Source organism: Crinia signifera, chromosome 6 (genome assembly GCF_055691185.1).
Source record: "Crinia signifera chromosome 6, ASM5569118v1, whole genome shotgun sequence".
Lineage (NCBI taxonomy): Eukaryota > Metazoa > Chordata > Amphibia > Anura > Myobatrachidae > Crinia > Crinia signifera.
In genome coordinates this window covers 268,892,357-268,918,061 of record NC_139222.1, presented here as the reverse complement: position 1 = coordinate 268,918,061, position 25,705 = coordinate 268,892,357, and the positions used below count along the sequence as shown (strand labels likewise).

The following is a 25,705-nucleotide window of genomic DNA, read 5'->3' as shown; positions in this document are numbered from 1 at the left end:
TGAAACTAGTTTTCAAAAGTAGGCAAGTATGGCAGAAAGCAAATAAAGACAGACTGTGTCCAATATCACTGGGCCAGATGCACTAAGCTTCAAAAGTGATAAAATGGAGAGTGATAAACAACCAACTCCTACCTGACATTTGTCAAACACAGTCTGTGACATGGCAGTTAGGAGCTGATTGGCTGGTTGTTTATCACTCTCCATTTGATCACTTTTGAAACTTAGTGCATCTGGCCCACTGTGTCCAATATCGCTGCTGTGCAGGGGCATGTTAAATGAGGAGGGGCCCAGGCCCCCTCCTGTCTAGCCGGCAGCACAGTAGATTCCGAGCACCAGGGTCACCAGGAGACCAGAGTCTGGTACACATGTGCAAGTCTCATTATATTAAGCAAACTGGGAGTCAGCAAACTGAAGGTCTACACAAGCATTAAGTCGACAATGGGAAGACCGACAGACAAAAGATCTTTTTTTTTTTTTTGAGCCGAAATGTGCCGACATCCACTACGGCACGGTAGGAGAATATAACAGTGGCCCTCCAGCTGTTGTGAAACTACAAGTCCCATCATGCCTTGCCACAGTTTTGCTAGTAGGGAATGCTAAAACTATGGAAAGGCATGCTGGGATGTGTAGTTTCACAACAGCTGGGGGGACACAGTTTGGACAACAAATTTGTATACCTCTTTTTGACCTTTTGACTGTCGACCTTCCCATTGTTAACCTCATGCTTGTCTTGACCTTCTGACCCTGTGGACCTTAGCCATGTCGACCTATTTCAGGTGTCAACCTAAGCCCTGGGTTTCTGTCAGAGATGGACGGAAGTGACATATGTGTTTGAGCCCTGCTGCTGCCTCCCAGTCACTGCTCAGTAACACAGTTGTGGCTTACCTTGACTCTCCAGCCGTTTATGAACTACACATCCCAGCATGCCCTGCATCAGTTTTAGCATGGCCAAATAGCAAAACTGTAGCAGGGCATGCTGGGATGTGTAGTTCACCAACATCTGGAGTGTCAAGGTTAGCCACCAACGCCCTATATATTGCCTCACCAGTTCACCGTGCATGCAACAGAATTGCTATTGTGTAGTTTTAGGTGCCCCATCGGGACACATGTGCAGTAGCAAAAAAAACAAAGACACCCAACAAAGTGAGTTCCGGCATTGCGTCCATTTCTGAATGAGGCCGGTATATTTTAGCAAAGTATCATGGCTTAAAGTGTAACCATTTCTATTTCTGATTTCATGATACTCATGTGACGCACAGTTAAATTAAGGTATAAAGAGAACAGGATTCTATTTATAGGCCTCATTTTATTACACAACAATGTTCCCCATTCATTCTATTCATTACTAACTCGTTCAGCTGCATTATTTACTAGATTGATTGAAAACGTAGTCTGGGAATGTTTCCTTCTGATCCTTTGTAAATGGCTCTTGAGGTACTTTTATACTGTCCACTGTCCATGGTGCTGGCTGGTAAAATAGAAGTGGTCAGTTATATCTATGGGTCAAGGGCCACATACATAAATATTGGCAAACTACCTCCCTCCCCGTGTGACACACACCTCTAACTAAATGAGCGCTGGAAGACTCAGATCGGGTTTGGTTCAGATCACTTTGGTTCAGATCCACAAAATTTAGGGAGGTTAGGAGTTCTGGAGAACCGAGTCTTGTTTTTAAGGTAGGTTTTCGTACAAATACTCTTATTTTATACAACAAAAAGGGTGATAGATAGGTAATAAAATGATGTGAAGATTGTGATAATAGTTAAAAAAGAATTGTAATTGTTATTACTGACATGAGAAATACATAAAGTCATATTTGAGTTCACATTCTAAATGAGAATTAAAACATCTATATACCAGCCACCCATTGCGGATTGGTCAGGGTTTCTGCGTATGTACAAAACCCGGCACTGAGCGGCTTCGGTGAGTTACACTCTTGCCGGGCCGCTCAGTTGCAGGGAGGGCGGGGGCTGAAAAGGGGCTGGACCATAGGAACGCCCATCGTTTTATGTGCGTCCCCATGAAAAATGCTGCCATTCCCCTGGGAACGCAGGTGGGCTGATGCCTGCCGGGGGCGGGCGGCTGAGGGTCACATGACGTCGGCGCCCACCCCCTCTTCGGCGGACAGCAACGTAAATAAAGGTCCGATCAGATTGACTTTTATTTCCGAAGGGGAGGGAAATTTTTCTCCCCTTTGGCCGCATGCAAGGTTATGTGTTCGCGTACACCCACTCGCATGGTAATGAGGGAATTTGGTGGCGGGGGGCAGATGTTTGGCCGGGCAGCGTTTCAGGGCTCGTTAAGCAGCAAATTGGATGCTGCATAGCAATCCTTGCTGAATCAGGCTCTAGAAGTGGCAATGGAAAAAACTCTAAAAATGACCTAACGTGTGTGTTACAAAATCAAATGTATGCGGAACCAATGCCAAAATAGGCCAATGATGTCCCAATGAATATAGATGGGCGCCCGCCTTAGATGAGAATTTGCAGCATTGGGTGCTCTGCGAACCAACCAGCAAAGGTTGTTTGTGCTGGAGATAGTAGGGGGACATGGCCATTATTATGGACAGGGCCACAGCTAAAAAAAAATCTAAAATATAATAATAAGTGGCTGACAGGTGGCCTCGTAGTGCGCCGGCCTACTGGGAATCTTCCCTGTAGGGTCTTTGGCCAATAAATCCCTGCCAGCCACTTTAGTGTACACAGGGGAGGTCTCTGAGTAGCCAGAACCCTCACCCCCAGTAGAGGAGAAAAACGGATTGATATCACAAAGCCCCACGCCCTTGTGGTAATTTGACGTGATTTGCCGGTTACTGGGGCGGAGCCAATATGATGAGATTTCATTCTGTTCAATTTTAACCCCTTACGGTAGACCCGCAAATTGCGGCATTTTATATGCATTGCGGCAGGACTTAGCATCAGAAAAATCCTATGTTTGCCCCTAAGACACAGAAAAAAATGTTTTGCCCCCCAGTATGACTATATGCAGGTTGCCAAAATTAGGGACTAATCTGGTCCCAGTGGCCGTGCCAGGAATGTTTATCAAAATTTTATTTTAAAGATTGCTATAAAAAATATCCAGTTAAATGTAGAATGAACTCCAGTTATCTCTGGTTCCCACTCTTATGAAATAGTTTGTTGCATCAATCCTCAATGGGGGGAGGGGGGGGGGGGGGTGGGGGGCCCAAGAAGCCAAAAGTGCTAGTCTTTTGTGTGTTTTTCTAGTGGCAATCACTTACACAGCAATACTCGTCCCGTGGGGCCTCAGATAGACAGTTATGGAATTAGTGGATGGCCCTGTAGATTGATGTGGTTCTTATGTAATTTTGGAACATGGCAACACCTGGCCAGGGCCTCAACTAGGGGGGCTAGTGGGTCGCATACCCTGGGTGCATGCAAGGGGGGACAAAGCGGAGCCAAATGACCACCTTACAACGGGTGACAAAAAGGGTATAGGTCATTGGGTCGATTCAATTTAGCCACGATTCACCTGAAACAGGTCGGCGTGGCTACGTAGACAGGGTTGGAAGGTTGACACAAGCATTAGGTCAAAAATTAGATGCTGATTGGCTGGTATTTTATCTCCTCCCACTGTCTCTCTCCAAGCCCCACCCCCATCACACTCATCACCAGCTACCTGGGGATTTAATGCATACTTACTCCTTCCTTCTTGGTTGACAATAATGAAGAGGTGTGTGTCGAAGTGCTTGAATTAATTCAAGCATTGGGGTAATATAATACCCTTTTCCACCAAACAATGGCGCAAGTGAACCGCTAGTGAACTTTCAAGCGTTCCCTGAAAACTCACCTCTTCAGGCAAGCCTATCATATTTAAGTTCTACACGCATAACCCTCTGAGGCACTTATGTATTATATAGCTCCCCTTCTGGACTTGTAACTTGGTGGGACTGCTATGCTATTACTGGCGCCTGTCCTTGTGTTTCCCTCCTATATCCCTATAGATTGTAAGCTTGCAGCAGGGCCCTCTTACCTCCAAGTCTGTCTGTTGTTACCCAGTTTGTTTTATCACTGTCTACTATTGTAAAGCGCAATGGAATCTGCTGCGCTATATAAGAAACTGTAACGGAATCTGCTGTGCTATATAAGACAATGTAACGGAATCTGCTGCGCTATACAGGTCGAGTATCCCGTATCCGAATATCCGTTATCCAAATTATTCCGAAATACGGACTTTCCAGAAAGTGAAATTTTTTTTTTTTTGCTAAAAACTCACTGGGGACATTTGTAACAGCATCACTGGGGACATGATATGTAACTGGCACTATATATGTGCAAGACAATGATTGCTTGGCATTCAAATTCAGTGCTGAGATAGTACACAAATTTTGTTTCACGTTTTGAAACCTTGTTTTTTGAACAATTAAAATATATTTGTGTGTATTTTATGTGGTAATAAAATATATTTGTGTGTATATTATGTGTTTATACAGCATAAATGCAAGATACTTCAAAATACATCATAAAAATATTAAAATATTCCGAAATACGGAATAATCCGTTATCCAAAATTCTCCTGGTCCCGAGCATTTTGGATACGGGATACTCAACCTGTATAAGAAACTGTAACGGAATCTGCTGTGCTATATAAGACACTGTAACGGAATCTGCTGTGCTATATAAGACACTGTAACGGAATCTACTGCGCTATATAAGACGCTGTAACGGAATCTACTGCGCTATATAAGACGCTGTAACGGAATCTGCTGCGCTATATCAGAAACTGTAAATAAATAAATAAGTGAACACTGTTTCAAGACATGTCACAGCAGACTGAAACCCCAGTCAGACCACAGGCTGGACCCAAGTTAGTGCTGGGTCTTTCCCCTGCCGGTGTTTGGAGATGACATTATCCACAACAAGATGACTCACTTGCGTAAAGCCCGAGTAGGTAGTGAATTGAAAAAGCCTGTTGTGAATCTGCCAAGTTCAAAACAGTCAGATTCCTATAGTAGCAATGGCAATTTAAGAGAACGTGACCATGATACTTGTTGAAAAAGTTAATTGTTTTGCTGTGGAAAGCCTGCTTTTAAAAGCAAAGTGTGATACATAGAAATCAAACTCTGTTCCTCTGTTTATGCTTTGAGTGTGTGCTGATAAATATGGGAGTTGGCGAGAAATATGATCCCAGAAGGGTCCTGATCAATGTTCCCTCTAATTTTACAAAGGCTGTGTGCGGCAAAATATTTTGGCTGTGCAACTTTGGAAGGAAATTTTAATTTTTGTGCGTCACTTATATATAACTGGAAAATGGCGTTCAGCATTTGTGTTAACTTTACTTCAAAATGATATTAAACATTTAAACATTCAAAACACAGCACACAATGTAGTTAATGGGTGAAACACTCATTAATTGAGTCCACAACTGCAAAAAGGGACCACTGCTGCTTTGTGCGCTCTGTTGTAATGTCTGTGCGCACGCTCGCCCAGTTGTGTGCGCGCGCACGCGCGCACAGCTTAGAGGGAACACTGGTCCTGATGCCTACAAAGATTCACATTGGAGAGTCTGGAAATCCCCGACTGGAGTCTGCAGTCTGGGCGTAAATCAGTTTTGTTGCAAGTCAATATTTTAACTGTTTCAAATACTGTGTGATGTTGATAGAGATAGAGATTTGTTAAATGACAAAGCAGAGTGTGGTCAGTGCAATATGATGGAAGACTGTAGCAGTAGATGGTTACAAGCAGTAGCAGTTTTTACCTATGGGTGCAGGACTGCAGCCCCCCCCCCCCCCCCCCCCCCCCCGGTAAAATCCACCACCTCCACAGCATTAGTGATGCCAGTGGCTTCACTGTGACTAGCAGCGACTTCCTATTTTAATTCCTACAGTACATGCCAGTCACCCACAGCCCATAGGAGCCAGGCTTTTGCATATGCGCAGTATCGCCGCAGGTACTGCGCATGTGCCGGGCCTGTTGCCTGACAACTGTATTTTACGGGGCGCCGGGACCCTGGCAGGGGGGACTGGCAAAGACCTGGTGGCGGGGACTCGTGGCGAAGACCTGGCGGCGGGGACTCGTGGCGTGGCCAATGGCAGCCCCCTTCCTACTCACAGGTAGGAGCCACCACTGGTTACAGGAACAGCTCAGTTTTGTGGGTGAAGTACGATGGGCTACAGCAGTCAGCTTAGATGTATTGCAGGTAGTTAGTAACCGGTTACCTGCAAAACAGCTTAGCCACAGTAACAGACAACGATCAGCGTACGTCACCTGCACAACTTGTCATTGTAATCATCGGTACTCTTTACCTAGAACGGCGCCCGCGATTAGCATCGCGGGCGTCGGGGGTAAAAAATCGCGGCCATCGCATGCACATAAAAAACGGGTGCGACGCGATGCCCGCGATTTTCCCATAGGGATCAATGTTAAAAGTCAGATTGGACGCGATTTTAGTGTTAAATGCCTCAATGGCCGCGATTTTTACATAGGAAACAATGTCAAATGGGCCACAAAGCCCTAATAGTCCCCCTGAAGTCTTAAATGGCCCCCACAATTTTTAACGCCACCCCACGATCAACGTGAACCCGAAGCGTGGCGAGCGCAGCGAGCCCGCGAGGGGCGTCGGTACGCGTCCTCTGACCTTTTCATACCCCCACTATCCACGTCGGCGTGGAGTTGAGAATAGAATAGTGTGGCGAGCGCAGCGAGCCACCGAGCCCGAAGCTTGGGAGGGCAGCGAGCCCCGCAAGGGGACGCGGATACCTTCACAGTTATACGCGTCCCCTCGCGGGCTTCACAGGTGTCCGTGGCGACGCGGACACCTGTGAAGCCCGCGAGGGGACGCGTTTACCTGTGAAGGTATCCGCGTCCCCTCGCGGGGCTCGCCACGCTTCGGGCTCGGTGGCTCCCTGCGCTCGCCACACTCTTCTATTCTCAACTCCACGCCGACGTGGATAGTGGGGGTAAAAAAAGGTCGGATGACGCGTACCGCCGCCCCTCGCGGGCTCGCTGCGCTCGCCACGCTTCGGGTTGACGTTGATCGTGGGGTGCCGTTAAAAATTGTGGGGGCCATTTCAGACTTCAGGGGGACTATTAGGGCTCTGTGGCCCATTTAACATTGTTTCCTATGGAAAAATCGCGGGCATTGAGGCATTTAACACTAAAATCGCGTCCAATCTGACTTTTAACAGTGATCCCTACGGGAAATCGCGGCCATCGCGGACATCACATCGCACCCGTTTTTTAGTGCATACGATGGTCGCGATGGGCGCCGTTCTAGGTAAAGAGTACCTAATCATCTACAGATACAGCTTTATTCTCCAGAGGGTACAGTGTACCGGAATATTAGCAGAGAGTTGTCACAGTACACTTTTGGGCATACATAATGATATACAGTACAGTCATTGCTAATATGCTATAGCAGGTACAGTATGGACAGATTAGAAATGTGAGTATATTCTATTAGATTTCTGCATATGCCCCAATAATATCTGGATCCAGATCACTGGAGCGTTAAATATTATTTTACTACGCACTCTACAACTATGTACTAAAAAATGAAAATGAGAAAAGGGACCATACTAATTTTTGGGGGTTAATTGGGGGCTCATTTGTCTACTTTACCAGTGTCATCAATAAGATACACAGGACTCATGCAATGGGTCATAAAGGGCTGAGAAGAATTCTTGAACTTGCTCAACACAAGTGCCAATAGGGTTTGTTCTGTATTTTGGTATATCCACTTTTCTACAGTGTTACATTTTTGGGTAATATAAGCAGTTACGTCAGCGCGTGCAATGCGGGAACAAACAAACCAATGCTGTGTCTGCCTTTCAGAGTAAACACCTTTATGTACTTTGCACTTGTCCACAAACAATCTTCTTCCTAACGGACTCCCAGTAATTTTCTCTGTGACATAGTAACCATTATATAGTAATCTTCTGGCTACAATGGCAGCCGTGTGTCACCTACTGACAGATCACTCTACTACTATTCTTTTGACTAAAATGAAAGACAGTATTTCACTTACTGACAAATTATCACTTAACGGCCTAACGATCTGTTATCTCTTCTGTTCTCCTGCACTGTTGTTGTTCTGTCATTCACCATTATGTGTATATAATCTCCCCCACTCTATACTGTATCAGCACAAATGCAGCACATTTGAAAATGTGACAGTTGGTAACGGCTTACACCTGTGCATAAGCTAGGTGGTCTCGAAAACGTGGATCTTGAGGACATCCCTGTTCTAAAATGTGCCAATTAAATAAGTAGATATTGACTTTTGGTTTGCAGGATGGCACTCTAAATAGAAAAAAATCCCGGTGCCAGGAACATAAAGTTTTAGAACATGAAAAGCACTTACTCCCCTTGGTTGTAGAAGGATAGGAACCGGCACACGGGTGGATGGTGAAGAAAAGTTGATTTATTGTACAAACATGATTGCACACAACGACAGCTGTACACCTGACAGCTGTTTCAACCGAAATAAGTAGTAGATTCTGATTGGTTGCCCATAGCAACATCCCATGTGAAATAGAAATCCCATCTTAGTCATTTTTACCCCAATGTGTCCTGGCTGCCATGTCACTTACCAGATTTACCTCTTCAACTACTGTCAGATGTTCCTTATGACCTTTCTGTGCCCGCATATCATCTCTCCTAAGCCTTTCGGTTCTCCTCTCTGACCTATCTGCCCCACCCTATGTTTACTTATATCAAGTACATTTTGACTCTGTTCCCCTTCTATGTCTGTCCCTTCTGCACCCACACACCGCTGCATTCTTATTTTACATTGGTCAAAGCCTTGCTGCTGTAGCTCACTATCTGTCAGCTGTCTCAACAGCTCCGACATTTTCTTTTCTACCTCAGTAATTGATGCTAAATGGATTCCCTACAAAGTTGCCTTGAGAGAAAAGAAAGAAGTCACATGGTGCTAGGACTGGTATTTGTGAGGGGTGTTCTAGCACTGCAATCTGTGTCTTGGCCAAAAATGGCTTTGCAGAGAGAGCGGTGTGGGCTGGTGCGTTGGGGATGAAACCATTTTTCACAACTCTGACCTCTTTCTTCTGATTCTTTCCCACACATTTCCTGGAATATTTTTGTAGTAATTTTTATTTACTGTTACTATATTTTATGGTTTTTTGCACCCCTAGTCTTTGGATTGGTCCCGGAAGGTGGATACACCTAGCTGGTGCACAGGTGTAGTTTTCAAACCTGCTGCATTCATTTCTAACTGGCACATTGTCTAGACTCACAGGTGGCCTAGAAAACATGTTTGGGTGAATAGACCCAGAGTTCATTTGTATACGGATATGGGCCTGCTATTCTCCATATGGGCAGTGCTATGGCATAAGTGTAGCACTTAGTCTACCCGGCTTAGTTAGACACGTAAAGATAGTCAGCGGCCGCTAAAGCGGCAGTAACGCTTGTTAGAAACTGGTGGATAATCGGCGTGACCTTGGTCGATGGGACTTTTTCAGGATTTTTTGGTGCCAGTGCACTTGCATAATTATTTAATATGCAAGTGGACATAGAGTCAGAACAGAATAGTGTGCGAGTCATGTGAGGGGACACTGTGCACATGTACAGTGTCCCCGGGGACCCCTTTGACATTCGGCAGCCAAAAAATCAAGAAAAAGTCCCGTCGGCAATGGTCCCTCCGATCAGCCGCTGGTGTCCAACTGCCGCTCTACCGGTCGGTCTAAACCCCTTCAACCCGCTATACCACAACCAAAAATACGTTTGATTCTAAAGTAGTAATATAGTACCTGGATGTGCACCACTGCCGCACAAATATAGACCACTTATTGGTGTCCTATAGTTGGAGAATTTTGGTATCGGGCGGGCAAAATATAACTGATCCAGAGACATACCGCCATGGAAGATGTTCTGTGAACAGAAGAACAGAGGTAGAAGTTGTAAGAACAGCAGTTTTAAGTTATTTATTTACATAACAGTTACATACACGAGAATATGCATTAAATACATGTGCCCACCCCGCCCCCCTGCCACTGCCGTATCACGTAACATGTGCCCAAAACAGGTGGAATCATTCCATGATTGTCGACTGATTGCTCCTAGGCTCACAAATATAAGTCAGTGGGGACTGACTCATATGTGTGGGCTTCAGGATGAAGACAGGGCAGGAAGCTGATGCACTCTGCATCCTGTTCGCAATGCATGCTGCAGCCCATAAAACCCGGGGGTATGCGCATGCTCAGATACTATGCATGCGCCGGGCCTGGTGCCAGTCCCTGGATTCTACAAGCGCCGTGTGGCAGGGAGTAGGACGCAGCCAGTGGAAGCCCCATCCTAGAGAAAGGTAGATGACACCGCTTCTAATAAAGATTCAACATTTATAAATGATTACATCAATGCACATTAATATACATTTACAGTATAAGTGGAAATAAATTCAGGGGTAGATTTATTAAGCTCGGTGAAGTGATAAAGTGTCTGGTTTTATCACCGGCCAATCAGCTCCTACCTGTTATGTTTCAAACCAAGCCTGTAACTTCACAGCTAGGAGCTGATTGGCCGGTGATAAAAACTAGACACTTTATCACTTCACTAAGCTTAATAAATCTGCCCCTCAGTTATTAAAAACTCATGGCCATGAGAAATTAATGTTATCATGTTATAGAGAAGGCGGTCTATGGGACCCTTGAGTTATCAGAGCCACAATGTCAGTATAAATTGCAGTATACGGTGTATGCCATAAATGTATATTAATGTGTATTCATTTTTAAATGTTGAACCTTTATAAGTAAGAAATTAAGGATTTAAGTGTTTTTTTTTTATCTGCACACAGAAGTGAGATAAGACCATTTGGTACAAATAATGCAATAGTTAATACTCTTTTAATCCTAACTGAATGGCAGTGCGTTCTTATATATTCTGGCTTGTTTTCTATACCCTTTGAGGTTTTTCGGTAATACCTACCTGAAAGGTAGTGTTCATTCTAGCACCCGCCATACTTGAAAGCCCATGCAGTTCCTCTTCCCTGCCTGGGGTGTCGCTGTCTGCTGTGGTGTTTCTAACACAGGTCTGGTTTGCATACCAGTGCTTATATTCCAACCACACTGTGCTAGAAGCACTACAGCGACACCCCAGGCAGGGAAGAGGAACTGCATGGGTTTTCAAACATGTGCAACACTTAATTGGTGCCAGGTGACTTCTAATGTTTATTTGTGTTATTCAAGTATTTATTTAGTATATACATCTATTGCTTCATCTGCAGAACTCTTTTCACTGAGTTTTACTAAATGACTATACAGCCTAATAACTGCTGGGGCAATTATGAACCACATACAGGAGGTGATTCTACTTGATTTGCTGCCCTGCGTGTTCGCACATTTTTAGAGACTGTGCATGTACATAAGTAGCAATGCGAATGTGCAGCCTCTTTGTGAGAGCAGGCGCAGCGAATTGATTATTCGCCGGCCGCTTGCACACAGCAGTGCGGGTGGGGGGCGGCGGCCTGAGTTCGCGCCCATGGTAACACTCAGCATTTCACAGGCGTTCCCATTAAAATGCTAGGCGTTCCCATGGTAACAGGAACCTGCAGATCTAGGATACCAGAGAGGTGTCTTAGATCTGCGAGCACTTGCAAAATCATTCGATGCCATCGACCATCAAATGATTTTCCCCCCCGCGTGCGAAGAGGGGGGGGCTTTTGTGCGGGCAGCGTTTTAATGATTTGCAGCTCTGCCGAGTCAACCAGAATAAGGTCCACCATGTATCATATGTTGTCCAGCCACGCGAGAGCTGCCGGGTGAGTTGGTGGGATGTTGCATGCAAGTTTGCATGGCTACCCATCAGTAGTACATGGTGGACTTAAGTCACCATACGGTCCTAGCGTTTCTGGCACAGCTACAGTACAACGCCTACTGTAGTTAGTCATCCAAGGTCATAAAATCTTTATACATGAGTTATAGAGTCGAAGCTGTGATATCGTTCAGTCGTCAAAAAACACAAATGAGCGTAATAATGACTTTAATTTATTTTAAATTGAAAACAATAAAGAAAATATGCAAGTTGCCATTAAATAATTATGCTGATGTCTGCAATTTAATGGCTATAACAAGTAATTTCGCTAATGACTACTAATTACAATACAACTCATAATACTGGGAATATCATGTAGTAGTGTTCTCATAATTGCGAACGGAAGAATTCCGCTTTAATAGACTATTGCCGGCTCAAGGGTTGCTAAAAAAAAAATAAACAGAATCTACGTACTCCTCCTGGGAGGCCGAACAGCTTTTCCAGATCTGGTGGTGTGAGGACGTCTCTGCCTATCACCGACGCCTGGAAACCAGGAGCGTATTTTTCTATCCAGCCGAACACTTAAGAAAAAAGAAAAGAAAATAATATTGACACAAATTGTTTTCTTAGTAGGCTTCATTTGTGGGGAAGAAAAACATACAGATTAGAAAATGACACGCTGTTCTAAGATCCTGCACAGCGGCCCAAAACAGCCATCAAACACAATAAAGTGTTATTCATCCAGTGTAAAATTACACATATAGATCAAATGTATTACTATGTAGCGAGGGAGGTCCGGGCAAATCTCCGCTATCTTCCTTCTCATCGCATGGTTAAACATTTGTTCCTCTAATAATACTTCCACTGACAATCGCCCAGCATTGTCAGATTTATTTGCAGTTAGGTTAACCCCTCGCTTCCAAACATCACTTTCTAGGTCTATAAGAGAGAGGTATTTGATTTATTTATTATTATTTCTGACCATATAGAATTACATCCCATCAGTACTGTCTGTCTTGCAGTCTGGTGGGACTGCCGTGCTACAGAATCCTATCCTAATGTATCCCTCCTTTTATCCCTATAGATTGTAAGATTGCGAGCAAGGCCCTCCTACCTCTATGTCGGTTTGTTACTACCCAGTTTGTTTTATCACTGTTTATTGTAAAGTGCGACGGAATCTGCTAAACAATATAAGAAACTAAATAAATAAACTGTAAATAAATAAATTACTAGTTATTTATATACAGATGGCAAGGGCGTAACTACCATATGTGCAAGGGGTGCAGCTGCTATGGGGCCCAGAGCTGAAGGGGGCCCATCTTTACTGTCTAAGTAATATGTTTTACATACATTTGTCACCATCAGTTGCTAAAAAGGGGGCCCTTAGAGATCTTTGCTATAGGGCCTACGTATGTCTAGTTACGCCTCTGACAGATGGTATTGCTGGAGCATCGCCATCCCCCAGGATCTGGCGGCTGGTGCGATAGCAATCGTGGACGTTTGCGCATCCATTGCAGCGATTGGGGCATGTGAGAGTCTCTGACGCATACTCCACATTCCCTTGGCGTGGGTGGTGCTTACCGCACCAGGAGCCGCTCCATCTGTAGTGCACAAATATTCCGCAGTGCTTTACAGATAATATTTTGAACATTCACATCAGTCCCTCCAACTGTGGCGGTTACAGCCTATATTCCCTTCCACATGTACACACACACACATATTCATTCTAGGGTTCATTTTGTTGAGAGCCAATTAACCTAATTAAACCCACAAATGTGATGCTCCAGATACTCAACTAGCTCAAAGGAAGGCCAGTTTTATAGCTTCGCTAATGAGCAAACCCATTTTCAGCTGTGCTAACATAATTGCACAAGGGTTTTCAGGGTTTTCTAGTTATCCATTAGTCTTCTAATGCAGAACACAATGTACCACTGGAGTGATAATTGCTGGAAATGGGCCCCTATACACCTATGTAGATATTCCTTTAAAAACCGGATGATTGCAGCTAGTATAGTCATTTACCGAATTAACAAGGTATAGAGTGTATTTCTGATTATTTTAATGTTATCTTCATTGAAAAAAAATCTTTAAAAAATAAGGAAATTTCTAAAATTTCTAAGTGACCCCAAACTTTTGAACGGTAGTGTATCCTACATAGGAAAGCTTCCCAAATATACAGCAAGTTGCATGAAGAGCAAGCGTTCCCAATCACAGTTTTCAAATCAATCACCAATAGCACTGCTAGAAGTACAAAGTACTAAAACTATTTTCAGTTCAGCTGATTTCCCCTGGGAATATAGAGATACTTTTAAACATCCCAAAAAAATTCCTGCCTGCAAAGATTTCTATAGCAATCACCTACCCATTTTATTAGTTGTATATGTTCGAAATCTATTACATTCAGTCCATTGTAAAAATCACAATAGTGTAAACAAACAAACAAATAAATAATGTTCTAAAAATATTTTTGTTCCATGAACATGTTGCTCTGCCTATATACTTTCAAACTACAGCCACAAGATAGAATATAAATCACATAAATTGTGTCACAATTTATAAAATCCCTAAGCATAAACGGATTCCTTTCTCCTTCCAAGGTAATTGTCAAAGTATGGATTTGTTTATAGTTACAAGTAATATATCTATTTTTGACACTTTTGTAAAACCCCTTTAATTCTACTGCATTGCGTTTACTTCTCTAAAGGGGGTCTTTTTTAGATTGTTCCTCTGCACATTTCAAATAACTAGAGGTTTTTTTTTTTTGGCGAAAGATAAAGCAGGATTTACATTGTTAAATATATATAGAAATTGTTCGGTTTAATTATATCATAGTTTTTTTGGGTAATCCTCCTAATTTCAGAACTATTATAAGTTAATATAAGTTTAATATCTCTTCTTGTCTCCTCATTGTTAATTTTAGACTTCACATGTAGTAAATGACCATTTCTGTTCTTATTTTTACCTCCTCAAACAATATTCTAAGTAAATATTGAAGATTCCATCATCTGTTCAGCTTGTATCTGAAAAGACTCAAGATCAGAACGGTTACGTCTTAATCTTAGCAGTTGTTCCTTAGGGATGTTCAATATCCATGGCAGATAATGGGCACTACTGAAATGTAATAATGTGTTGGTGCCAACTTCTTTAGAATAATTAGAAGTATAAATCATATTGCCCTTAACTTCAAGGGTCAATTCCAAGAAGATCATTCTGGAATGATGAATGGACCAGCATCCACATCCCAAATAATAAAAAATATCATCTCTATAACAGCCATAGAGGACCAGGAGCACGCCATAGTCACTTCCCCACATGAGCTGGTCATCAACCTGCCCTATGTAGAGATTAGTATAACTTGGTGTGAATCTGGTTCCCATGGCAGTCCCCATCACCTGCAAGTAGAAAGTGTCCAGGAAATGGAAATAATTGTGATAAAGGATGAAGATATAAGAATAGATTCCAAAATAAAAGCCCAGTGTATCCCCGAGAGGTCACCCTCTGAGGTCTAATGCTAAAAGTCCCAATTTGTGACCCGGTTATAATAATAGGAACAAGCACTTCCTACAGTATTTGCAACACATTTTTCTCATGTCCTTTACAGGTTTAATTATTTTAATGTTTCTAAATAAGTGATATTTTTGTCTTTTTAAACTTATGAATTTTTAAAAAGATTGTCATTCATAACTAAAATATAAATTTGTATATTACTCACAAGCGCTGCTATTCTTGACTTTGTATCCACTGGGGCAGGGACTGATGTGAATAAGCAGAAGCGTACCTAGATATTCATAGGCCCCATAGCAAACATTTGTAAGGGCCCCCTATTTAGCAACTGATGGTGATATATGTATGTAAAACATATTACTTAGACAGCAAAGATGGGCCCCCTTCAGCTATGGGCCCCATAGCAGCTGCAACCCTTGCACCTATGGAAGTTACGCCCATGTGAATGGGCAAATATTCTCTGCAAAGCGCTGCGGTGTGCGCTACATAAATAACTGGTCTCTTCTCATCCTTTAAATAGTTCAAGCAGGTCCGTAAATAGGTGTTTCATTGCCTAGAGTGCCGCCTCCGTAAATAGGTGTTTCATTGCTACCACCGAGTAGAGCGCAAGGCCATGGGGTCAACACCATTGCTGCCCCATGACACCTGAAGTTAGCCTGTAGGGTGTCTGCAACAGCAACTTGCTGCCTGAAACATTTTTATGGATTACCTAACAATTGCGCGTACACTGCTGGGCAGGATCTGAACTTGATGTTTGTTTTTTGCAACCACAAAATGTAACAGTGTGCTTAGCAAGAAAGCAGGGCGATGACACTTACCATTGTCAGCATATTTATTTTTTTCCTCTTCGTTCCAGGTCTTGCCCTCAGCCAGAGTGTATGGCGTGTACTGGGAGAAGATCGAAATAACATGGCAACCAGAGGGGGCAAGAGTAGGATCCAGAACGGAGGGGATGCAGAGCTCTATCATCGGCCTGTGAGGAGCAGATGCAGCAGTTACATTGTTAGATCCGGGATTCTATCAAACTGTCACCGTTCCACTGGTAATTACATCCCCAAATCCATTCCTTGTATAACATTGGGCCTGCTTCAGGATCAATTGGTGCCCGGTGTATTCGCTCTGGGGACCGATTGTGCAGCTCTGCGCAAGGCTGTAGGTACACTATGGTGACTATCACAGTCGCAGAGGTGTTTGCATCGGAATCACCCCCGTTGTGTGATCAGGTAGCATGTGAAAATGCTGGTTCCCTCTTGTATTTGAATGTCGACTTGGCTGAAGGTTGATATGGGTTAGGTTGACAGGGTCATTAGGTTGACACAAGCATTGGGTTAATGTGAGGAAGGTCAACATGTGGTTTTACACTTTTTGCTCGTTGACCTAGTGACCGTATCCCCTCACGCTTATCACAATCCACTTGCTTCATTGAGAGAAATACAGGGGCAGATTAACAATGGGGATGAAGGGACTACAGCTCCAGGCCCTACATAACAATAGGCCCATCAGCATGAAACCAATAACCTTGCAAGTCTCATCATGCCCCAGAAGTTATAAAATTGCATTTTCTTTGCAAAAATGATGACCTTTTTCTATTTTTTACAAATGTAGGAAGACAATTAGTTTTCTATTATATTTTCTCTCCTGCCATCTTGTGGTGACTACCCGTTGTCTTATATAAAGCTGGCGGTGTACTGAGGAGCAAGTAGGTGATATTACCATGTGGAGAGAGCCCAGCCAATGGCAGTTTCCCAACTGTATACATTACATACTGTAGGAAATACAACATGAACTGCTGAGGGAGTGTGGTTCATAGAGCACAGTGTCTAGATAGACAGACAATAGGTCTACCCAAAAGGTCGACATGCATTTTGTCGACAGGGTCAAAATGTCGACGTGAAAAAGATAGACACATAAAAGGTTGACATGTTTTTATTTTATCGGTTTGTTCTTACTTTACCATCAATATCGGCACAGAGGGAGAATATAATTGGGGATCCATGTTCAACATTGACACCATAAAAAAACAGAAAAAAAACCCTCATGTCGATCATTCGCGTGACAACCTTTTTCATGTCGACATTTTGACCCTGCCGACCCAAGGCATGTCAACCTTTCACATGTCGACATTTTGAGACTGTCAACCTTTTGAGACTACAGACACCGTGCTTGTGGTCCCCCTAGATGATGGCTGAACTGTGCCCCGTACATGTACTGGTGCCTCTGAGATGTTTGTGTGGTGACAATTTCCAACACCTAGGTTACCTTATACTTATATTAATTACCGTACGATTTACTCTCTAATGATTGGTCAAGCCACTGTGGCAGCTGGCCACGCCCCCTCTGAAGACTGACCACACCCCCAAGCATGGCCCCTATTAATGCCTACCCCCAGGGGGCCCTTCATGCCCCCAGTCTGACATTGCGCGGAACTAAAACTGTAACATTGCTTGTCATCGCTGGGGGGATACTGACAAGTGCTAGTAACGCCCATGCCAAGATCCATAATGGTTTTATTCTGCAGAAACCCTCTGTCATATTAAATTATTCTGTATTGGGAGAAGCCCTTCACTAATCACATCTCTTTCAGCCTGGTGGACTATTTGAACAAAACACCATATGAAATAGATATTTTTTGCACATGAAAAGGTTAATATTGAGGCTCTCTCCGTACCGCTGAGAAGGGCGCCCCTTGCAGGCATCTTCGTGGGCCTCATTCAGCAGCTGCATAGTCTCACTGTTCAGATGGATGGAGCACTGGTGATGGGGCAGCGGCTTGCCATTGGCTGAATTTGGTATGGACAGGAAGTTGGGCAGCCGGTCCACAGCCACTGCGGGGGGGGAAGCAAAATCCATCGTAAATACATAAGCCAAATATAACTGCCTGAGTGCACTGGTTCCATTGTAATTGTAAATCAGTTTGGAAGTCTCTAAAGAGGTGAATAAGGAATCAGAGAGAACCTGTTCTGTATATTAGCACTGTGATCCTAGAACGTTCTCTGCAGAACTTGGAGGCAATACTGTATCCGCCAGCCAGCCAGCATGCTGCGCTGCCAACCAATATGATAATGATGTTCTACCTAATGGAATTCAGAACCACTCGGGAGTCCCATACACCTGTATACCGGTCATGGAACTGTGACTTGTAATATATGTATTTCTCTTACGCAGGAACATCCTCATGTTTGCAGTTGTGCATTATATCATGGGAACACTTTCACATGCAATTCCTATATTGCTGGCAAATATAGTGAAAAGAGAATCAGATTATATCGATTATATTCTTGAAGGTGCTAAATAGATTTAAAAAAAAAGTACAATCTGTTTAGTTGCTACGGGCAACAGTCCAATTGAACTCCCATCTTAATCAATGAACCCCTAAGAACAATTATAATAAATTCTGCAATTTTACATGGGAGTAAAACCGAGGTCCCCTTTTCTTGGCCACACAGGTGACCTCATCAGGTGAGTCCCTAACATTCCTAAGGTTCAAATCTGGAGCGCAGGGCCCACCCGGGCCAGCACAAATTATATACAGTACAAATATACTTTCCAAGCAGTAACCCAGGGCCGGCTCTACCATTAGGCAGCTGCCTAGGGCGCCAGGATCTGGGGGGGGGGGGGGGGCACCAAGTCTGCCTATCAGAAAAAATCAAGGATGTCTATGAGGATCTTTGTTGTACTTGATGCAAGTGGCTGCTGTGGAACTTCTAGGACCTCACCTCCATACTTTCCCTTGAGGCATACTGCTGCCTGGGATAGAGGTAAGATCTTTAACCCCTCCCATCCCAACTACTACTGCACATCCTGTTGTATGGGTATGGATTATTATGTCAACAGTAATGTGATCGACAGTCAATAGGTTGGCCATTATTGGTCAACAATCACTAGGTTGACACTTCAAAACAGTTGACATGAAAATGGTCGACGCGCGAAAAGGTCAAAAAGATTTTTTTTTTATATTTTTGTGTGTCTATGTCGAGATCTGCTGACAGGGTCATTGTTTATAAGTGTTCCGCGGACCCTCGCATGGCTTGCCATGCTTCAGGCACTGTTATAATCTTAAGGCCCCCATGCACGACTCTAATGTATTGCAGCCTCGCATGCGTTCCCTCTGCAGCTGCCCACTGGGGGCCCTTTACCATATGATGTTTCATACTGTATGCGACCCCCAGCAAACGCTGCCCGATCCTGCTGGATCAGATGAATCTTATGTGCAGCACTTGTGATCTCCGGATCCGATCCAATGCGCACGGGACCGTACATCGGAACGGAGGTGAGGCACATACACGATTTGGGCACTTTCCTTTTCACCTGATCGGGCTGGTTTATGGGACCATTCCATATTGTCCATACACACCAGGAACACTTAGGGCCAGATGTACTAATCTTGAAAAGTGATAAAATGGAGAGTGATAAATAACCAATCAGCTCCTAACTGTCATTTTACAGGCTGTGTTTGCAAAATGACAGATAGAGTGATCTACTACCAACCAATCAGCTACTATCACTTTTCAAGGCTTAATACATCTGGCTCTTAATGAAAGATGGAGCGATTACTGTCCGTCCTTAATAAATACAGCACAGGGTCACATGTGATCACTTCTGATTGGCCGTGCAGCACATACGATTCGGCCGATACGCCATCGTGGTCGCTGATTATCGAATGATTTCTGCAGACTTAGGTCTGAACAGAAAGCCAATACCTACTTTTGAGATGGCTGCTGATTTCCTAATTTGGGGGGGTGGTGTGCAGTCGTCATGTGACGTCAGCCACCCGCCCCGAGAAGGGGAATGAGCAGCGTTTATATGGGGATGCCGCTGACTGCTCGCCACCATTAACGCCCCTCCTGGAGCGAATAGGGTTTGAGCATGCATATGCGCAGACCCTGAAACTCGAGGAAGGGGCCGAATTTTGCCTCATAGGAGCGGGGCTGAATCGGCCCCAAAGTTATTCCCACTACATGACCCCATCCTCCAACATGACCCCATCCTACAGGTGCACTGCTCCAATGTATGACTGCGGTCACCTGTGACTGATAACTAATACATTGACGAGAAGGATGTTTACTTCCAACACAGAAATGAAAGTTGCGCCAATGTGGGTACAGATCCGCCCTGGTAATGAAGGGTTAAAGGTTTAGTCCAAACAGATGCGTCGGTAACAAAGCAAACCGCTAAATAACGGATAAAGCGTACGTTATCAGAATATAGCAGGTACCCTATGAAGATGTTAAAGACACGGGAATAAATAATTCCCCTTGGAACATATCAGCCACAGTATCAGAGACAAATGGCACCGACGTCGGCAGAACCGCTGACTCGGTAGCTTTCACAGCTCATTCAGTATTTAGATCTAAACAATGTAATAATTACTTTTTAATAGTGTGAGGAAGCGCATTGACATTGGGAAAATCAGCATATTCTGGCAGCGGCCTTATCGCTCAGCATATTCCATACAAACAAAAATAAACCTGCAGAAGATGAAGTTATTATGGATTGTAGCGTTCACATCCAACAATGTGTACATCTGGCGGTCTCCCTTAGGAAGCGGTGTATAAGTGATAGTCAGCTCTTCTCTGGGATGGAACCATCCCGGGGCCACGTAAGCCTGCTCCCAGCATTCAGTTGTACACAACACAAATGGGTCATAATGATAACACAGTGAGCTCATTCTAAACCGCTTCTCTGCAAAAACCACCAGTCCAGTGGTGGATCCAGAGGCGGGGCTACAGCACAGTTCAAAATTCAAATAAGGGAGCCACACCCACTGCCAGTGAGTCAGTTTAGAATGACAGTTGGTGGCAGTGGGTGTGACTCCCTTATTGGAATTTTGAACTGCGCTGCTGCTCCCCCTATGGAGCAGCAACACCAACTGCACCCCCAAATACTGTCCAACATCCCCTGGAGCCAGTGTAAACAGCAAGGCCTCCAGGAACCAGGACCAGTTGGGTACCCAAAGCAGCACCAGATCAGCCTTCCACCAGATCTGCTGCCGACCAACTCCCATTGGCTAGCTATCTACCCGCCCCAGACCTCTGTGTCACTCATGGCCAGATTCCTGTGATGGTAAGTTCATACACATAGTAGATTTAGGATAAGATTATGAAGGTGCTGCCCAGTGACCAATCAGATTCTAACATTTATCTTGTACATTCTATAAAATCATAGCCATATTCTGATTGGCTGCTATGGGCTTACTCGCCGGCTGCAATGAAATCAGCGTAATCGAGGCGGGAGCTCGTGCCACAAACCCTCCCCTAAAACACTTGGGCCCACTTGTGTTTTCCCTGGGTGCGCCTGCGTTTTTCTTAGCACTCCCATTAAACGGCCGGTAACCACCCCCAGACGTTGGCTTCCTGTCAATTACCATGGCAACGGCTGGCAAAGGAAAAAGTAACAGGACTTCATTAAGCATAGCGAGGCACGAGCCCAATCAGCGGGGACAGATCCGCCCATGAGAACGCCCAGCATTTGATTTTTCATCCCCATGATTTGTGCAGCGGAGGCATGTTACCGAGGGGAATCAGCGGCGGGGGTGGGGGGGTTTGTCGGTCGTTCGCAGCTTGAGCCAACCTGAATTAGGCCCTAAGTATCAAACCATGCATACACATTTTCCCCATGCCCTGGATTAGATCATTAGCTGGAGCGTAAATATATTTTCTTTCATTTAGCTAAATGGCATAATTGAGTCTTAGAGAACCTACCATTTATCTTGGTAACGGGGGACCTGGCGTCAAACTGTGAGATCATTGTTCTAAAGTCCTCAGGCAATTGCTCCTAGGGATAATAACACAGTAAATAAGTCACCACGTAATAACATACACACACACACACACACACACACACACACACACACACACAGACAGACAGATAGATATTTATAAAAAATAGAACACAGGCACAGTATTATTTGGGTTTGTTAAATGTTCATAACTGAATAAAGATGCAATTAGGGTGGCCAAACCCGGGATCGGGATCTGCGGGATCTGCGGGATCCTGGGATTTGGCCCCTAAAACGCCGGGATTTCAATCCCGGGATTGGAGGTTCCAATCCCGGGATTAGACTGTGCATGCACAGTCTAATGCCGGGCAACACGCTTAGACGCTGCCCAGCTTTTCCCTTACCCGGCAGTATGGCTCTGCGCAGCGTGATGAGGCCAGAGGTCATGCTGCGCAGATCAAGCAGCTGCACAGACGCGTCCAGCATGACATCATCGTCCGCCCACCCGCCTGACTGGCTCCTGGATCCTGCCTGACTGGCTCCTGGATCCTGCCCGGCTCCTGCTGCTGGCTGCTCACCCGCCCGCCGAGTCCCGGCATCAATCAGCCGCCCACCCTCCCAGCTTCACCGACCACCCTCCCGGCCGCACCGCACCTGTAAGTAAATATACGGGGTGGCCGGGGCGGGTTTTTTAATTAGGGAAGCCAATCCCGGGATCGGGCATTTTTCAATCCCGAATTCCAGGATTGAAAAAATGCTCTGGGATTGGCAACCCTAGATGCAATCTAGCCAGTGTCACAGACAAACAGCACCGGTCACATCTGCCCACATCCCCAGAGAACCGATTTGTCGTTGGTCTTTGAGGCAATGTATAAGGAGAAAGTTCCTATGACAGATAATGTTCTCATTATTCAACAAGTGAAACCTCTAATAACATCATTATCACCGAGGCCAAAGCAATAGACTGAACACAGAAGCTGTATATGGCGCTCCCTGGAGGGAAATCTGCTCGGGGCACAATTCAGAGTTTTGACCCTATATTATTCCGTTAAATAAAATGACACTTACCTACAATATTTCCCTTCCTTGCTTTAGAACAGACCGGAGTAATAAACACAAATCCAATACACGATGATTAGTGGAAATGCTTTATTTCCACCTGCTGGTGAGAAATGGCTTCTCTCTAGCTAAAAGTCATCGGTGTTTATTGCAAGCTATTTTTCTCTGTTATCGTTATAATATTCTGTAGAAAGTGGGCGACGGTGCTCTTACAGGGGCCCGTTTATCATTAAACTGGTTAACAGTCAATATAATGGCTTCTGCAATGTACTTTGAGCTGTGATTGTTTCTACTTTTACTTTGAGCTGTGACAGTCCCTATCTGCTCCTACCTCCAACCTTCGTCTTCACAGCTCCCTCTCTCCATATCTTTGAAACAGACCAGTGTCCCTGCCAAAATGGCTTTCACTTTCTCTTATGGCATCTTTTAGCACACAAAGGAGCAGTGGTGGTTTTTACCTATGGGCTTCAGGGCTGCAGCCCCCCAGGAAAAATCCACCACTGTAGTGAATCCAGATGTGGTCTGTGAGACTGCACTGGCTTCACTGTGACTAGCAGGGACTTCCTATTGGATGTCTGACCTGCCTGTCACCAAGCGTGGGTCTATGCAGCAGCGGCAACAGGGGGAGCCCCCTCCCCCAAGAAGGTACAAGCCGCCACTGCAAAGGAATAATTTGGTCCATTGATTAGCCTCGAGTGGAACTTCACGTCATAGAGGTGAGGAGTAGTTAGCCTTTTATACATATAGATATTTGGGTATTTTTATTTATAGCTGTTTTGGGGGGGTAACTGCAAATATTTAGTATCACCCCCTCCCCCCATGTATTGCTGAGGGGCCTCTATTTCCTACATCCATCTGCGGTGACACCTGGTGTGGGAACATACATAGGGGGAAATTTTCTAAAGGAAATTTGTAAAAAATAGGTGTATTTGTATCCAGAAATACACTTATTTTTGACATTTACTATCCCGAAAATACGGCAATTCGTATTCGTATTAATAGCACACCAATACGACTACTAATTGCCGTATTTTCGGGATAGTAAATGTCAAAAAAAAGTGTATTTCTGGATACAAATACACCTATTTTTTTTACAAATTTCCTTTAGTAAATTTCCCCCATAGTGTGAAAAAGGGCATGGCCTCATGGGTATGCTGCTACTCCTCCAGGGAAGCCTCATTACCTGTACCAAGATGGCCACCGAGACTACTAATGAGCATCTGCAGAGCATCTTGAGACTGCGTTAGAGAGCCACAGTGGGAGGCAGTAGTCTTACACTTCGCTCCACTGAGACATGCAATAACCTGCTCTTTTAGGCAAACATATAGCACCATACCCTAGGGGGCAGCAGCTGTAGATGCGTATTATCTGCTAGGTCAACTTCTTTATTATTGTTATTTTTCAACGTGACAATAATGTATTACATAGCTGGTTTCTCTAATATTTGGTTTCTCTAATAAGTGTCCTGTGCGAGATACAGTACTGTCTTGTATACTATCTTACCTCTGGGACCAGTTTCAGAAATGTGTGATGAGGTGATGCATTGGACAGGACCAGCTTGCTGTGTACTTCTGTACCATCGTCCAGCACGACGCCATTAGCATTCCCGCTACCGTCCACTAGGATATTTGCTACGGCCTATAAGCAAACAATAGATATTTCATACAATTATATAAAGGGTGCAGGGCTGTGCTCTGTGGTAGATGGAAGTGGGCGCAGGGCTGTGCTCTGTGGGTGATGAAAGTGGGTACAGGGCTATGCTGTGTCGGAGATGTAAGTGGGTACAGGGCTGTGCTCTGTGAGAGATGTAAGTGGGCACATGGGGTATGGGTAAAAACCGGATCAGGACAAGACCCCCGGACTGGACATCAAAATCTGCAGTTCGGAGCTTGTAGCGTCCGGTCCAGGGGGTGTCCTGTCCGGGGTTGTCCTCTCTGGGGGGGCTGCCTGTGACACCTGTCACCAGGTAGAGGAGGAAGGGGAGAATAAAGCCTCCCTGTATGGTCCAGGCATGTAGCAAAAACCTGGCGGTCCGGACCACACGGGGAGGCTGTAATCTCCCCTTCCCCATGTCCCTAATGATAGCTATCACAGGAACCCCCCTGGACAAGACACCCCCCCGGACTGGACACTACAAGCCCCGGACTACAGATTTTGATGTCTGGTCCAGCGTTTAGACCGGGTCCGGTTTTATATAGTCCCGGGCACATGGCTGTGCTCTGTGGGAGATGTAAGTGGGCACATGGCTGTGCTCTGTGGGTGATGTAAGTGGGCACAGGGCTGTGCTCCGTGGGTGATGTAAGTGGGTACAGGGCTGTGCTCTGTGGGTGATGCAAGTGGGTACAGGGCTGTGCTCTGTGGGAGATGTACAGTAAGTGGGTGCAGAGCTGTGCACTGATTGTACATGGCTGTGCTCTGTGGGTGATGTAAGTGGGCACAGGGCTGTGCTCTGTGGTAGATGTAAGTGGGCACATGGCTGTGCTCTGTGGTAGATGTAAGTGGGCGCAGGGCTGTGTTCCATGGTAGATGTAAGTGGGTACAGGGCTGTGCTCTGTGGTAGATGTAAGTGGGCACAGGGCTGTGCTCTGTGGTAGATGTAAGTGGGCGCAGGGCTGTGTTCTGTGGTAGATGTAATTGGGCGCAGGGCTGTGTTCCATGGTAGATGTAAGTGGGCACAGGGCTGTGCTCTGTGGTAGATGTA

General features: G+C 44.8%; 1 protein-coding gene across 1 annotated transcript in view; it reads right to left on the bottom strand.

The window, feature by feature from the left end:
- Nucleotides 1–25,705, bottom strand: part of PYROXD2 (pyridine nucleotide-disulphide oxidoreductase domain 2) — a 55,872-nt gene that overhangs the window by 3,914 nt on the left and 26,253 nt on the right. The window contains exons 10-15 of the mRNA XM_083149568.1: nt 24,508–24,642; nt 21,929–22,001; nt 17,896–18,052; nt 16,046–16,200; nt 12,198–12,304; nt 9,725–9,845 (exon numbers count right to left, since the gene is read on the bottom strand). Coding sequence (XP_083005694.1) covers nt 9,725–9,845; nt 12,198–12,304; nt 16,046–16,200; nt 17,896–18,052; nt 21,929–22,001; nt 24,508–24,642 — 748 coding nt within the window. The remainder of the gene's footprint in view (nt 1–9,724; nt 9,846–12,197; nt 12,305–16,045; nt 16,201–17,895; nt 18,053–21,928; nt 22,002–24,507; nt 24,643–25,705) is intronic.